General features: G+C 40.7%; 1 protein-coding gene across 1 annotated transcript; it reads left to right on the forward strand.

Moving 5' to 3' along the window:
* Positions 1 to 11569: 11569 nt before the first annotated feature.
* KDM4D (lysine (K)-specific demethylase 4D) lies at positions 11570 to 13104 on the forward strand. Its single transcript, XM_008575592.1, is given in 2 exon segments — positions 11570 to 11918; positions 11921 to 13104. Coding segments are annotated over 2 exon segments (1533 nt in total).
* Positions 13105 to 14931: the final 1827 nt, after the last annotated feature.

Genomic DNA, 14931 nt, shown 5'->3' on the forward strand with positions numbered 1-14931 from the left:
CAAGGGTTGCGATCCCGTTGCTGGTCCCGGTCCAGTACGGGCGTGACACTGAGGGTTGCGATCCGTTGCCGGACACGAAAAAAAAGACAAAAAGGAAAAAAAAAAGAAAAAAAGGAAGGTCTAGCACAATAGTTGACAAAAAAGACTTACCAATCATAATCTTAATGAGATTTTAGAAAATAAGGACCAGAGGAATGTCTTAAAAGTGTTCAAAGAGTACAAACATGTACAAAAATATTCAAAAACAGATTGGTTTTGGCTTTCTTAGAATTCAATGGAACAATGTCTTCAGAATGCTGAAAGAAAAACATGAGGGTAGAACAAAGACATTTTCAGACATGCAAACTCTGGTAGACAGTTATACTATTTGTGGCCAACTAATAACTTTATAATTCCCTTTTAATATTTTAGACAATATTCCCCACATGATGACTGCCTCACCAGAGCTGAAGTAAGAACTCAGTTATCCAGCATCTACTGCAGCAAAGATATAGACATATGACCTAGACTCTTCTAATCAGACACTCCTGTGGAAGACCTCAATTCGATGAAATGTGAGGAAGCAGATTTTTTAAAGGATCTGTTCTTGGAGGAAGGTGGTGAGAGACTGTGTTAGAGGCAGCAGTAGCTTAGATTCTAGTTGGAAATGGCCCTTACTCAGAGTCTTTGGTGCCTATGACCAGAGGAGGTATAGGAATACCTCAATACAGTTTGTTGGATAATTCGAGTTTTGTTCCTGTATACACAATCTCCAAAACCTGGTCTCTGGTTGTCCTGGAGATTGTGTGAGCTAGTTAATAATCTCTAATGAAGCTTCTGAGGATGTTTCTGGCAGATAATGCTCTGCCAACACAAGGGAGTAAGTCAGGAAAGAGACAAAGATGGGGGACCAGGGGGGAATTAGGGTATCTAACATAGTAGAGAGGCAAAGGGATTCCCCAGGATTATGGTGAATAGAAACCTCAGGATGCAGACTGCAACAGCCTAAAGAATAACCAGTCCAGATTCAAGTATTCATGTGAGGGCTCCAGGAAGAATATTTCTAAGAAAAATCTGATTCAGTAACTGATGTGTTTTGTGCATTTAGAAGAGATTTACATTTCTGGAAATAAATGTATAAAACCCAGCAAATGAAAGAATAAGACAGTTATTAACTATATGATAAATAAAAATTTATGAATGGCAGTGCAATTATAGTATACTACATGACCCAGCTGTGACTAATTTTACATGGTAAAGATGTAGACTTTTGATTTAACAAAAAAAAAATTGATATAGTTCAAAAAAATTTGAGAGGGATAGGGAAAGTCTATGCATGTTGGGATGGGACATAAGTGATCTAAATTCACATATTTTATAGTATGAGTATCTACAATATTTAAAATGGAAAAGTCTAGAAATACAGGAAAAATAAAACAGAAGAGACAGCTAAAATACATTAGTGTTTGCCTTTGAGGAGTGGGAGTGAGGGAGGGGAAATGTATTGGCTCTTTAGTTGCACACTATGGAATTTGTTCTATTTAGTTTAAGCCAAAGGGGATTTTAAAAACAGTATTGAGTAGTTTAAAAAATCTCTTGGAGAGTCTAAGAACCAGGCTTACATGCTACTCAAGAAATGTATTTAAAATGTATTGACAATTCAAATAAATACATAGTAGAAGTTGCCTCAAAACTCAGTAGGGTGGTGTGTCTTTGTAGATGGGTTCAAGAAGACTTCTGGGTCCTGCATCTCTCTGCTGCCAGATACTACTCTTACTACCATAATATCCATGAAAAAGATAAAATAAATAGAGATGACTCGAGCAATGTTAATAGTCCCGTGCTCAATTTATTATATATCATAGGAAATCATAATGTGATCTTTAAATTGCTGGATTTAAAGGCCAAATTCCAGTCTCTGGGTTTTATGTCACAGTTTAATCTGTTTTGTTCATGTGCCTGATACTTCCTGCCATGTGTCTTTCTCCTTTATATCCATACTCCTTCTGGATGTTCCTAAATAGGAAGTCCACTCCTAATGTTGGCATTCGTAGGCACAGAGGGTACAGGAAAGTCACCCTTTTGTCTTTCCTTTCTAGAGCAGCTTATCAAGAAGGGAATATCAAAGCTTGTGGGGAAGGGACATGCAGATATCTTGGAGAGAGAAGCAAGCACATCTCATAGAAGAGATTTATTACCTTGGACAAGTGCCCATTAGAGATGAAAGCTGCCTGTCAAGGACATTCTTGAGAGCTCCCACATCAGCCGTTTGTATTAAGCATCAAATAAATGGCCCAGGCAAATAGGATCCATGGACTGTAGAGAACAGAATCCTTGCCAAAGTCTGGGGTTGGTAGAGGATCCCTTATGTAGGAGAGCCTCAGATTGATCTGGAAGGTAGGTTTATAAATTCGAAAAGAGAAGGGAGAGAGAAGGAAAGTGAGTGAGAGAGAGCATCAAGTTAAGGGCAATGACTAGGAGTATATGACTAAAGAGTTCATGAAAGAAACGATTGAGAGATATGTTTGGGCAAAAAAGAAGCAATAAAAATGGTGTTTTAAACACAATCATTTAGTCCCTCCAGAAATCCACTAAAGTGACAGTAACAGGATTTTTGTTTTAATAAATAGACTCACAAAGATAGAAAATGGTAAACGAGAGAAACATGATAGTGGCAAAATTTTGAAAGTTGGAAAGCAGATGGACAAGCATAAACTGATTTATCAAACCCTGGAAAGTTGAATCCTAAATTGGAAATGAGGAAAGCTGAGAAGCAACACAGTTTCCTCTACTCTGAAAGGCTTAGGATGTCATGACATTAGGGACCTCTGGAAATGGTGATTAAAATGACATTAAGGAGGATTTGTTGAAAGTCTAAAAAGCAGATCCCCAGATCCCCACCTTTTCTCTGAGCAGCTGGGTAAATTGCCCCTCTCTCACTCTGGAAGAAGACTGAGCTTCATTTTCTCGAGTAGATGAAAAAGGTGGTCTATGGACTGGGAATTTCCAGCAACTGTCGAGAGTGTGGTTGTTATAAGCAATAAGTGAACTTTACAAGTTAGATACTGGAACTCTTAGGCCTTTTTTCTCCCATTTGGTGAGGAAGCCAAAGCTGTCCCTTCCAGGAGAAAGATTGGAGGCTCTTTCATTGTTGAATATGACCAGCTCTAGAGATCCCAGAACCAGGGCTTCACCTAGGAAACAGCCCAGCCAGATCACTGTGCAGGGAAGCATAATCACCAAACCCATCCATGCACACTGATCTTCATATCAGATTTTTTGTGCTTTACCTTTACATATGAGCCAACTACTAAGAACCACCAGACATTTGAGGAAAGCCTTAAACATGAAAGATAGAGATCAAAGCAAAAAAAAAAAAAAAATGACCAAAAAGCAGTTTTTCAAAGAAACAGAAGAGAGAAAAACAAAACTCCAGAAACCATTAATATTTTAGTATTTCCAGAGAGATAAAAGGAGAAATGCACCCATGAAACAATAACAAGACAATAAGAAAGAAAGAAAAAAAGAAATCTACATACAGTGTATGAAAACACTAAGGGAACAGAAATGACTCATTGGAAATTAAAAAACTTATAGGTGAAATGAAAAAGACAAATAGAAGGAGATTTGGGAGATAAAGATGAGGAAATTTTCCAGAAGAGAAAGTTTAGTGATAAAGGAATAAAAAATTGAGAGGAAAAAATACAAAAATTAGAGTTCCAATCCATGTGAGTTCCAATATCCAAACAACAGGAGTTGATGCACAGAGGAAAAAGAGTAGAGGAAGTTATCAAAAAAGTAACTGGAAAAAATTTCTAAAATTAAAGAATCTGATTTTTAAGATTGATAAAATTTTTTTTTTTTTTTCCCTTTTTTACTGACCGGTAATGGGATCGCAACCCTCGGTGTCACACCTGCACCGGGGACCGGCAACAGGATCGCAACCCTCGGCGTTGCACCCACACCACACTCAGCCAGTGAGTGGGAACCGGTCTACATATGGGATCCAAACCCTCAGCGGGAGTGCTGCTGCACTTCCAAGCGGCGCACTCTCCAGTGCGCCACCGGGCCAGCCCAAGATTGATAAAATTTAAGAACATCAGGACAAAGAAAAGCTCCTATAAACTTAGAGAGAGAAAGAGAGAAAAAAAAAGACAAACAAAAAAAGAACAAAAATAAACTGCACACACAATGAACAAAGAAGTCATCTGTAAAGAAGCAAGAATCACCAATACCCACAAAAACAATTAAAGTTAATAACACCCCCAAACAGAATTAAAAGTAATTAAATCAGCATCACAGTAACAACATATAAAGAGGAAAAAACTGTAAGATAAGATTTATCTGCCTGTACATGCGGAAGTAACTTTCTAAACATAAAAGATACAAAAGATATTACAAAGGAAAAGATAGATTCAACAACATAAACATAGAAATATGTCAAAAACATTTTGTATTGGGCCAGCCTGGTGGTGCACTGGACAGTGCGCCGCTTGGGAGTGTGGCGGTGCTCCCGCCGAGGGTTCGGATCCCATGTGGAGACCGGTTCCCGCTCGCTGGCTGAGCGCGGTGCGGGCGCAACACTGAGGGTTGCAATCCCGTTACCGGTCAGTAAAAAAGACAAAAAGGAAAAAAAAAAAAAAAACATTTTGTATTAATAAAGTGGGAAAAAACTTAACATATCTAACGAAGGGTTTAATATGTAAAATATTCATATAAGTAATATGTAAAATGTTTGTATAAGTAGAGGAGAAAACACACTGGGACCCTATTAGAGAAAAATGGATGAAGGATATTAACCAATACATGCAATGAAATGCAAGTGGCTAATATTCAGGAAAAAAAATTAACCTTAGTGGTAATTCAAGAAATGTAATTAAAACTTGAGCTACACTTTTTATTTATTTTTTATTTTTTTAAAAAGATGACTGGTAAGGGGATCTTAACCCTTGAGTTGGTATTGTTAGCACCACGCTCTCCCTAGTGAGCAAACTGGCCATACCCATATAGGGATCCGAACCCGTGGCCTTGGTGTTATCAGCACCACACTCTCCCGAGTGAGTCATGGGCTGGCCCTGAGCTACATTTTTTAACTTACCAAATTAGTAAAAAAAAATTTTCAAAGTAGTGTTGCTCAATGCTGAGGATGAAAGATGTATGTTCTTTCTGGCAAGTTTTGGCAATATGTGTTAAAGACCTTAAAACATTTAAATTCTACATTAAAGTAATTCCATTTATAAGTAATCTAAGGAATTTTGTTCATTCAACCAATATTTTACTGGGCGTACTGTTTTAGATACTGAAATATGGAATAAATATTTAAGTAAAAGTAATTAGTAATAATTGTGGAAAAGTGAAAATTACTGTCCAATAATAGGAGAAAAGTTGAATCACCTATCACCATAAAACATTTTTTCAGCTATCAAATATTATAGTTGTAAATTAATTTCAATGAATGGTAAGTAGATTTTCTAACTTGGAACGAATTTTTTTGTTAAACACAATATTTACATAATTGCCTGTCAGAAAAAAACAATGACTAATGTCTGAGGCATTCAACAATCCTCCCATTTGAAGTAATAGAGTTGAAATATGTATGCAGTATGAAAGACAAAAAGTCCTCTTGTCTTGTCTGACAATTTGGGCAGGGGCTGCACTGAAAGGGCTATTCATCTTACTCAACTTCACTTCTCACCTTCCCGAGTTTAAACCTGCCCCCTCCAAACACACACACTGGAGAAGCTTAGGAGCCATTATTTTTAAAATACATGGAAGAAAGACTTTCTAATTTCCAGAAATCCATCAAGTTTAAGGGACCAAGTATTATTATTTTTAAAATCATTCTGATAAGAAGATACATTTCTTCAATTGTCAGAACTTTCAAGTTTCCTTAGCTGAAGACTTTAAAGAATTCCATGTTACTGTGGTTACCATGGATAAGGATAGAATGGAAGACTATCTGAAGTGATGGGGTATTTATTCTATACTGGTATCTGTGGTTACAATTGAAGGAAGCAAGAAGGCAGTCTCACAGTCAAAGCAACCATTTCGGACTCAGAGAAGTGACACGTTTCGCTGGATCACTGAAGGATCACAGTACCAGGCAATTTCTAAGCAATTCTCTTTTTCCTAAAAAATGTATTTATTTTTGACTATATATATTTATGGGATATGGAATTGACTGTCAGTATTTGTGCACGGTATATGATGATCAAATCAATATTATTAGCATGTTTATCATTACAAATCATAATTATTCATCATGTCCTTTACCCAATGACTCCCTAACTCCCCACCCCATCCCCCTTTCCCATCTCTAGTAACTATTGGTCTGTTCTCTGAGCAGTTTTGTTTTGAGGACAGAAATACACTTATAAAATCAGAGTATTTCCTTTTGATGTGCAACATCTGAAACCTATATATAAAAGCAAACATTGCCTCATTATTCCTAGAATCCTTAGCAAAGTTGAAAGAAAATAATTTAGTTTATAAAACAGATACAGAAAGGAGGGTCAAGATGGCAGAATAGACAGTCGCCAGCATCACTCTCTCCCACAAATCAACCAATTCACAACTATTAAAAAGCAACAGCAGCCAAGCTGGGGGCACTAGAGTTCAGGAGACAAGGAGGAGAGACCTATGGAGTGCGTGAAGGCGGGAGAAGCAATGAGAGAAAGAAAGAACTGCTCCCACCATTTTGTGCTGTGGCTGCTTTAAGGCTGGAGCTGCTAAGTACACAGAGCAGGAGCAGGCAAAAGCTGCAGCTGTGCCTTTTGGATGAAATTGCATTTAGGCAGCAGGGGAGAAGAGGGCCTTGGTGGCCCCCAGGCCAGCAAGACCACTAATAGAGTTCCCGTGGACCCATATAGGAGTGAGGAGCCAGAGACAACTGAAAACAAGGAGTCACTCAGAGGCCGGTGAGTCATCACAAGGGACCAGTGCATGGCCCATCTCGTGGGAAGTGTTTGCAGCACAGGCAGTGCGGGAGACGGGCCCACGAGGGGAACAATGGGGCACAGCAAGGACAGCTGACTGGCACCCCAATCAGCACAGGACCATCAGAGGAGACTTGTCAGGAATATAGAATTGCATGGGGTGCAGTTTGATGAAAAGACACAGGCCCAGACCAGAGTTTCTACACAACTCAGGTGCACCAGGTCTCTGGAGAGCCAGAAGAACCTATAACATCAACCATTAAAACCTGAGCTGCACAAAAAGCCTTGCCTAGGGAATCAGCAGCAAAGTAGCAATTTAGCTAAATCACACAGCTCAAGTACTGTTCCCCACAGGGAGTTCCCCCATTTTAGAAGTAAGCAAAGGATGAAAAATTAGTTCCAGCCCAGGCCCACTGCCAGTCCCTTGGGACCGCCTGGGGATCTGAGGTATGGAGTCAAGGACCAGACCTCCCTCCCACAACCAGGCACACTGCCAGTGTGAAGGAGCATGCCAAAAACATCACTTCCATGTGGGTGGCCCACCACAGCCACCACAATAACCACAGCTGCCGTGAAAGTGTCTAGATTACACAACCACCACCCAGATGGTCCACCAGCAACTGGAGTGCATTGACACAAGGAGAGTCACCAGCAGAGACCAAAGAAAAGAAGAGGATGTCTCTCTCCACAAAGCCCATTCCACAGTGACAGAAGAAGCATCTGCTCTACAATAATGTTTGGGGACCTGAACACACCTCTCAGCATTGGACAGATCATCTAGGCAACAAATCAACAGAGTAACCATTACTCTTTCAGAGAGAGAGAAGAAATCTAGGGTAATTAGAGGGGGGAGGGGGAAGGAGAAGGGGGGAGGGAGAGATTGGACAAGGGGCATAAAAATAAGTATGGTTCATAATAATATATGTGCTAGTAATATTGATTTGATCAACATATGTCAACATTGAATCCCCAAAATATGTATAATCATGATTCAATAAAAATTTTTTAAAAATACAAAGTGCTCAACTCAAAGCTTATTTTAATTGTATATTCAATAAGAATTTGTTTCTGATATTTAACTGTCCTTCTAAATTGTCTCACTTTTTGTATTTCTTTAGAGCAAGTTTTCAAGTAGAAAGAATTAAATATTTGATGAATATTCCAAAAAGTATAAAGAATTTAAAATAAAATCATTGTAGAATAATTTTTAAGATTAAAAAATTAGAGTGAGATAGGGAGACTATCACATGATACTGGTAATCATAGCACCTGTAGATCCTCAAGGTCTAGCTTTAGTGGTGACAGCTCTACGTACGAGAGGAAGGCAAGATGGATCCTTGGTTTCTTATATAAGGATGATAAGGAGATCACAGGAAATCTCTCTGGGGTGTACAAGTATCCTTGGGAGTCTCACAGTAGACTACTGTTGGATCCTCTGACAGTCATTGTCCATATGTTTGGGGAGAGGGAAATGTAACGTAGTCAATGGTGACTAGGATAATGGTATTATCAATGGTAGAAATAAAGACATCTAAAGGAGAAGATTAGTTTCAGGAGCAAAATGTTCAATTTGTACAAACAGGTTGAATTTCATGGGCTGAGTGGGCTGCCTGAGATGAAGGAAAGCAGAAGCTTAGGAGAGAGTCAGCATTAGAGAGTTATGACAACAACACATTTAAAGGGGGAGCGTGCAGTATGAACAAAAGCCATGAACATACACAGTAAATTTAAAGGGAGAAAGATAACTAAGAGGGATGAGAATTGAGCTTTGAGATAGGTCTGCATTTATGTGGTAGGAAGAGAAGACAGAACCAAGGACAAAGAGAAGAACTAGAGTTAAGAGGGAATATCAGTGCCCTGAGGTCAGAGAACTTTAAGGAGGAAGGAGAACGTGTTCTATGAACCAGTGGAGAGGTAAAGTGTAACCCCTGGAGCAGCATTTGGGGGGCAATTTGATGATTTGCAGAGGGCAATTTTAGTAGAAAGGTGGGGGGAGAACCAGAAGGAGACAGAGGAGGAAATGGGTTCATAAATATAGACTATTTTCATTTATGTGTTTGACATGTTTGGTACTGAAAGGAAGGTAGAAGGGACAGTAGCTTAAATCAGAAAAGAGATTGATGACTGATGAGTTAAAAAAGACAAAGATGATAATGATTATTTAATTGACCATAGTTCTAGAGCAAATGGGTGTTGAACATAGTTCTAGAGCAAATGGGTGGTGTTGATTTTAAAAGTTCAAATGGAGAAATTAGCCCTTGAGAGGAGAGTCTCCTTCTAGGGAAGCAGGAAGAAAGATGAGGTATAACCAAGAGGAGAGAGAGGGCAGTGTGTGCCAAATAGCCACAGCTATTTTTTGAGTGCCTGCAATATATAAGGTACTAAGATCCTTTGGAGAATACAATGAACAAGAGACAAATCATGCTCTCAAAATACTTTTATAATAAGTCAAGTCCAGACATAACTCTAAAGATTGAGAACACAAGCTATTGAGTTAAACAAAAATTTCTCTATACCTTGGTTTCTTCCTGCGTGAAATGGGGATAATGATAGAACCAACTTCATAGATTAGTTGTGAGGTTTGAACGGGATGCTATATAGAAAATGCTTAATAAAAGGCCTGGCAAAATGAAGTGCTAAATAAACGTGACTCTTGCTATTCACATTGTATGAGGTAGAAGGGATAAGTGACAAAAGAGATCTACAGGGGATGAAAGAAGATATGGTGTTTTGTCGGGGCAGTAAGGAAGATAAAGGGTCAAGATCATCCACTTAGGAAGGGGTGGAATTTAAGAACTGAGAAGCAAGGGAAATTTTGGAAGGCAAAATGTGGGAAGAGGGAAATAGTTTGAAGTTTAGTGGCATAAAATCAAAACTCGGGAAGATTTCAAGATATTAACAAAATAAGCACTCTGGTAAAAACTGCCCCTAGTTTAAAAAATCTGTTTCGAGCATCCCATTCTTTTTCTAGCTTACATATCCTAGTGTTCTTACAGAATTATTTGACCAAATGGAGAAATTTATCAAATAAATTTCATGAATCAAATACTATTTCACTGTCCTTAACCACCCTCATGTTTTCATTTCCTATTTTACTCAGGGTACTTTTAATGGTCCATCATTATGCTCAGTGTCTTGCTCCTCCATCCAATCCACAGCGCTCTTGTCCTTCTCTCCCTGAGTTACACTTGCCTAGAAAAACTCGAACCCTGATTGGAACCTTACTATTTGCTTTCTTCATATCTTTGAATGGTACTTCTCTATGGAGAAAAGTTCTGTCACACTAGATTGATCCGTGTAGGGCTGCTACCAGTTCTGCAAGCCGTGGAGAGCAAATACCACATAGTCACACAGTTTAAGTTAAGGAAACATATCATCTTTATTCTTTATTTCTTTACTACTCCTTCCCCTAATTCTAACTGGCCAGCTTCTTTAATTGAATGTTTAGTTGATTTATTTTCAATCACTCTTCCTTTTGATGCAATGAAATATGCCTCTTAGTAGTCTTTAATACTTTTTTCCCTAAACTCTGTTTTTTAAATTAACATACAGAAATTTGTGAAAATCATTGTAACTTGAGGATTTATCACAATTAGTTATTGTGAGGGGTGTGTAATGAGCACCCAGGTCCTGAACGGATTAACTTTACTCCAGAGACCCCTTTATGCTCCCACCCACGACCACCTGTCTTTCCCAAAGATAACCATTACTCTGACTTTGAAGATAGATTGCTTTGCCTCCTTTTGATATTTATATAAATTAAATCACATAATAGGCATTCTTTTGAGTCTGGATACTCTTGCTCTTTATTATTTGTATAAAATCGATTCCTGTATTTTCATGTAGCTTTTGTTTATCTTAATTACTATAGCTATATGGTATTCCATTGTATAATATACTACAATGTACTTATCCATTCTACTGCTGATGAACATTTGGGTTGTTTAAACATTTGGCTAATAGAAATATTGTTATGAATATTCTTGGATGTGATTTTCAGCACAGAGCCATACACATTTCCTAGGCATGTGGAACAGTTGGATCATAGCAATGCATATGTTCAACTTTAAAAATACTGTCCAAATGGTTTTCCAAAGTGACTGTAATACTTCCTATTTTCTCTCATAAGGAATGAGAATTCCCATTGTTTCACATCCACACCGTCACTTGTATTGTCAATCTTATAAAATTTTAGCCTCTTTTTGTAATAGTAGTGTCCCATTGCAGTATTTAATTTGTAGTTCCCTAATAACTTTTTCCAAACATTAATTTCCATTTTTTCTGTATTCTTTCTTTTAGATTTTGTTTTAAACACTGCCCTGAAGACACACTGCTACATTTGGGTCACCTGCTGAGGCCCAGGTAATTCAAATGACCTCAAGAAGGCAGAACCAGCCACCAACTGAGGAACATAACAGAATCGCAGATTCAGCCACCATCAGTGCCTGGCCAAGGCTGATGCCCACGGTGGAGTCCTACTGGTGAAGCAACAAGCGTAGGAAATATTATCCTCTCAATTGCTGAAAAGTTGGCTGTGGATCCTGCTGCCTCATAGATATACCAACCCAATTTTTTAAAAGTAGCATTTCCCTGCATCATCAGCTAGCTAGAGTATACCTAAACACTGGGAGTTGGCTGCTTATTAAATTGAAACTATGAAGTCTCAAAATTCAAATTGTAGCATAATGATATTTCGTCCAACCAAAGAAGAACTTAATAATTTTGATAAATATATTGCTTACATGGAATCCCAGGGTGCACACCGAGCTGGCCTAGCCAAGGTAATTCCACCCAAGGAATGGAAAGCCAGACAGAACTATGATGGTATCAATGACATCTTAATAGCCACTCCTCTCCAGCAGGTGGTCTCTGGGCGGGCAGGTGTGTTCACTCAATACCATAAAAAGAAGAAAGCCATGACTGTGGGGGACTATCGCCACTTGGCAAACAGTGAAAAATATCAGACTCCACCACACTTGAATTTTGAAGATTTGGAGCGAAAATACTGAAGAACCGCCTCTACATCCCACCAATTTATGGTGCTGACATCAGCGGCTCCTTATTTGATGAAAACACCAAACAATGGAACCTTGGTCACCTGGGAACCATTCAGGACCTGCTGGAGCAGGAATGTGGAGTTGTCATTGAAGGCGTCAACACACCCTACCTGTACTTTGGCATGTGGAAGGCTACCTTTGCTTGGCACACGGAGGACATGGACCTTTACAGCATCAACTACCTGCACTTTGGGGAGCCCAAAACGTGGTACGCGGTGCCCCCAGAACACGGCCAGAGGCTGGAACGCCTGGCCAGGGAGCTTTTCCTGAGGACTTCCCGAGGCTGTGAGGCCTTCCTGCGGCACAAGGTGGCTCTCATCTCGCCCACTGTCCTCAAGAAGAACGGCATTCCCTGCAATCGCATGACTCAGGAGGCTGGAGAGTTCATGGTGACGTTTCCCTATGGCTACCACGCTGGCTTCAACCACGGCTTCAACTGCGCGGAAGCCATCAACTTCGCCACCCCGCGATGGGTGGATTATGGCAAAGTGGCGTCTCAGTGCAGCTGCGGGGAGGCCAGGGTGAGCTTCTCCATGGACGCCTTCGTGCGCATCCTGCAACCCGAGCGCTACGAGCTGTGGAAACGCGGGCAGGACCGGCCGGTCGTGGATCACGCGGGGCCCGGGGCGCCGGCCAGCCCGGAGCTGACCGCCTGGAGGGAGGACTCAGCTCCTGGGAAAACTGCTCCGGGCCTGAGGCACCTCCCCTCCCGCCAGGCCTGGCACTCCAATCGGCCTGGCGGTGGGATGCGCCGCCGCGCCCTCGAGCGCCGTGCGCTGCGGCGCCCATTGGCCTGCGGCGCTTCTGCGCTCCCGGGGGACACAGTTCCCTGCTGCTCTGCGAAGCCGGAGCCAGAGCCGGATCCGTCCGCCCACATTCCCTGCCGGTCAACTGGCAGACATGGTCGTGGTCGTGGTCGTCGTCGTCGTGCTCAGGAACTGGACGCCGAGGAGCGGACCTTCCAGGCTCCAGCCAAAAGACATCTCTCCATGGGCACAGCGCCCACATCTCCAGGCCCTGATCCTCAGCCCCTGCCTGTGGATGGAGCTTTGACGGACATGTCTGAACTTCTGGGTCTTGGGCCCCAGCATCCTGCCAAGGCTTCTGGGTGCTTCTGGGCCTCTGTCCCCTAAGCCCAGGGGCCGCCTTTATACCCCACTGCTCTTCCGTGTGGAGGTTTGCTGAGACTGGTCGCATTTACATCTCAGAACTTGGGTCAAGTTTGCAGGACACTGGTCATGCATGAGAGCGCCCTTCCAGTGATGACCCTGGACGCTGCTGAGTCTGTGATTATCATCAAGTTCGCTATACTTTTTCCTTCCTCCCAGACCATAGAATGTGTTTTGCGAGTGTTAAGAACTGTGTCTCCAGCTGAGGTTTCGTCCACTGGAGAGTACTGTGTCTCTGAGAACTAGGTCCTGCTGAGGTTGCTGGAAACTGAGCTACTGCAGGCTCCATCCTCTGGGCCAACTTGTAGAGACTGCTGCACTTATGAAGCATCCTGGCCTTTGGTTCCCTTTCAGTCTCCTTCCCTTTTTTCTCCTCCCCACCACCCATTGCTTGCAAAATGAGACACTTTTGACCAAATTAAGTTAGTAGAGCCACAGAAGGAAGTTAATTACTTTTCTAAGTTATTCCTGTATTTAAAATGTGTTGTCACCAGTATTTGTTCACAAATATATTAAAAGTAACCATAATGTTAAAATCTGACTTCATTTCTAATATTGTAGTTTCAAACAATTGAGATTGAGGATGGAGACTATTTTATCATGCAGTCTGAAAAATGGTTCAAATCATCTTTAATTTTATTCTTATGGTCTGGTGACATTGTGTGGTTGTGGTGAATGAGTCTGGGGGATGGATGTTGGATTCTGGCTGTCAGGCTGGCTGGGAATATTTAGTTGCAGCCATACTTTGAGGATGACTTGGTAGATCAGCTTGGTACTTGGCTGGGCAATAGGACCCAAGTTGCTGGGAGTGATCAGCAACCACGGGAAAAAGTACCATCATCTGACTAGCTTCCCTCCAAGTCTTGCTGCCTTTTCAAGGCTGTATATATATTTCACATTGTTAATTTACTGATTCATCCTAATAAATAAGTCCACAAATAAATGAACAAGTCAAGTGCAATCAACAATATGTGCTGTGAAGAAGCTAATGCAGGACTGGAGGATAGAGCAGACTGGGCAGGTGCTGGCCTAAGTCCCTGGTCAGGGAAGCTTCATAGGGCGGCAGACCTTTTAGTGACCCAATTGACAAGAAAAGAATGTCCAGAGCTGAGTTTTCCACTTGCAGGGAACACCAGTACAATAGACCTAATGTGGAATTTGGTGATTTTGTTTTTCGAAGAATTGAAACTCATTTGTGTCTGGGGGCATAGAGAAGAAGAAGGAGAGAGACAGGGACCAGAGAATGTAAAGCCTGGTGTCTCATGTTAAGTATTTCAATTCTTTACAACATGAAATGAGAAGGCATTGGAAGCTTACAAAAGCAGTGGATATGGTGTGATTTACATATTTAAATAATCAGTTGTTCTGTATAGAATGTGGGTGCAGGAAAAGCAGTTAGACCACCTAAATACTACGATTGACAGTGATGGTTACTTAGACTTACTTGTTAATATTGAAAATGCCCAAGGTGGACAAATTCAGAATATATTTTGAAAATTGAAAGTTTTGATACAGAAAGAAATATTTTAGAGACGCAAGCCACCCCTCTCCTTTGAATCACTTTACCTGTCTCCACCCAATAGATTTTTGTAAGTTTCCGGAATTTGAAGCACCTGGTAAAACTGAAGGAGGGAATAAAGAAAAATTAGTGTTTGAAGTTCTGAATCAGGAGAAACAGAAACCTATGTCTTCATTCCTGTGCCATGTAGCTTGGCAGCTTTGTTTTTCTTAATGTAATGGGAGATGTGTATTAGTCCTTTTCTGTTGCTTATAACAAAATACACGGAACTG

The sequence above is a fragment of the Galeopterus variegatus genome, unplaced genomic scaffold (assembly GCF_000696425.1).
Source record: "Galeopterus variegatus unplaced genomic scaffold, G_variegatus-3.0.2 Scaffold1213, whole genome shotgun sequence".
Classification (NCBI taxonomy): domain Eukaryota; kingdom Metazoa; phylum Chordata; class Mammalia; order Dermoptera; family Cynocephalidae; genus Galeopterus; species Galeopterus variegatus.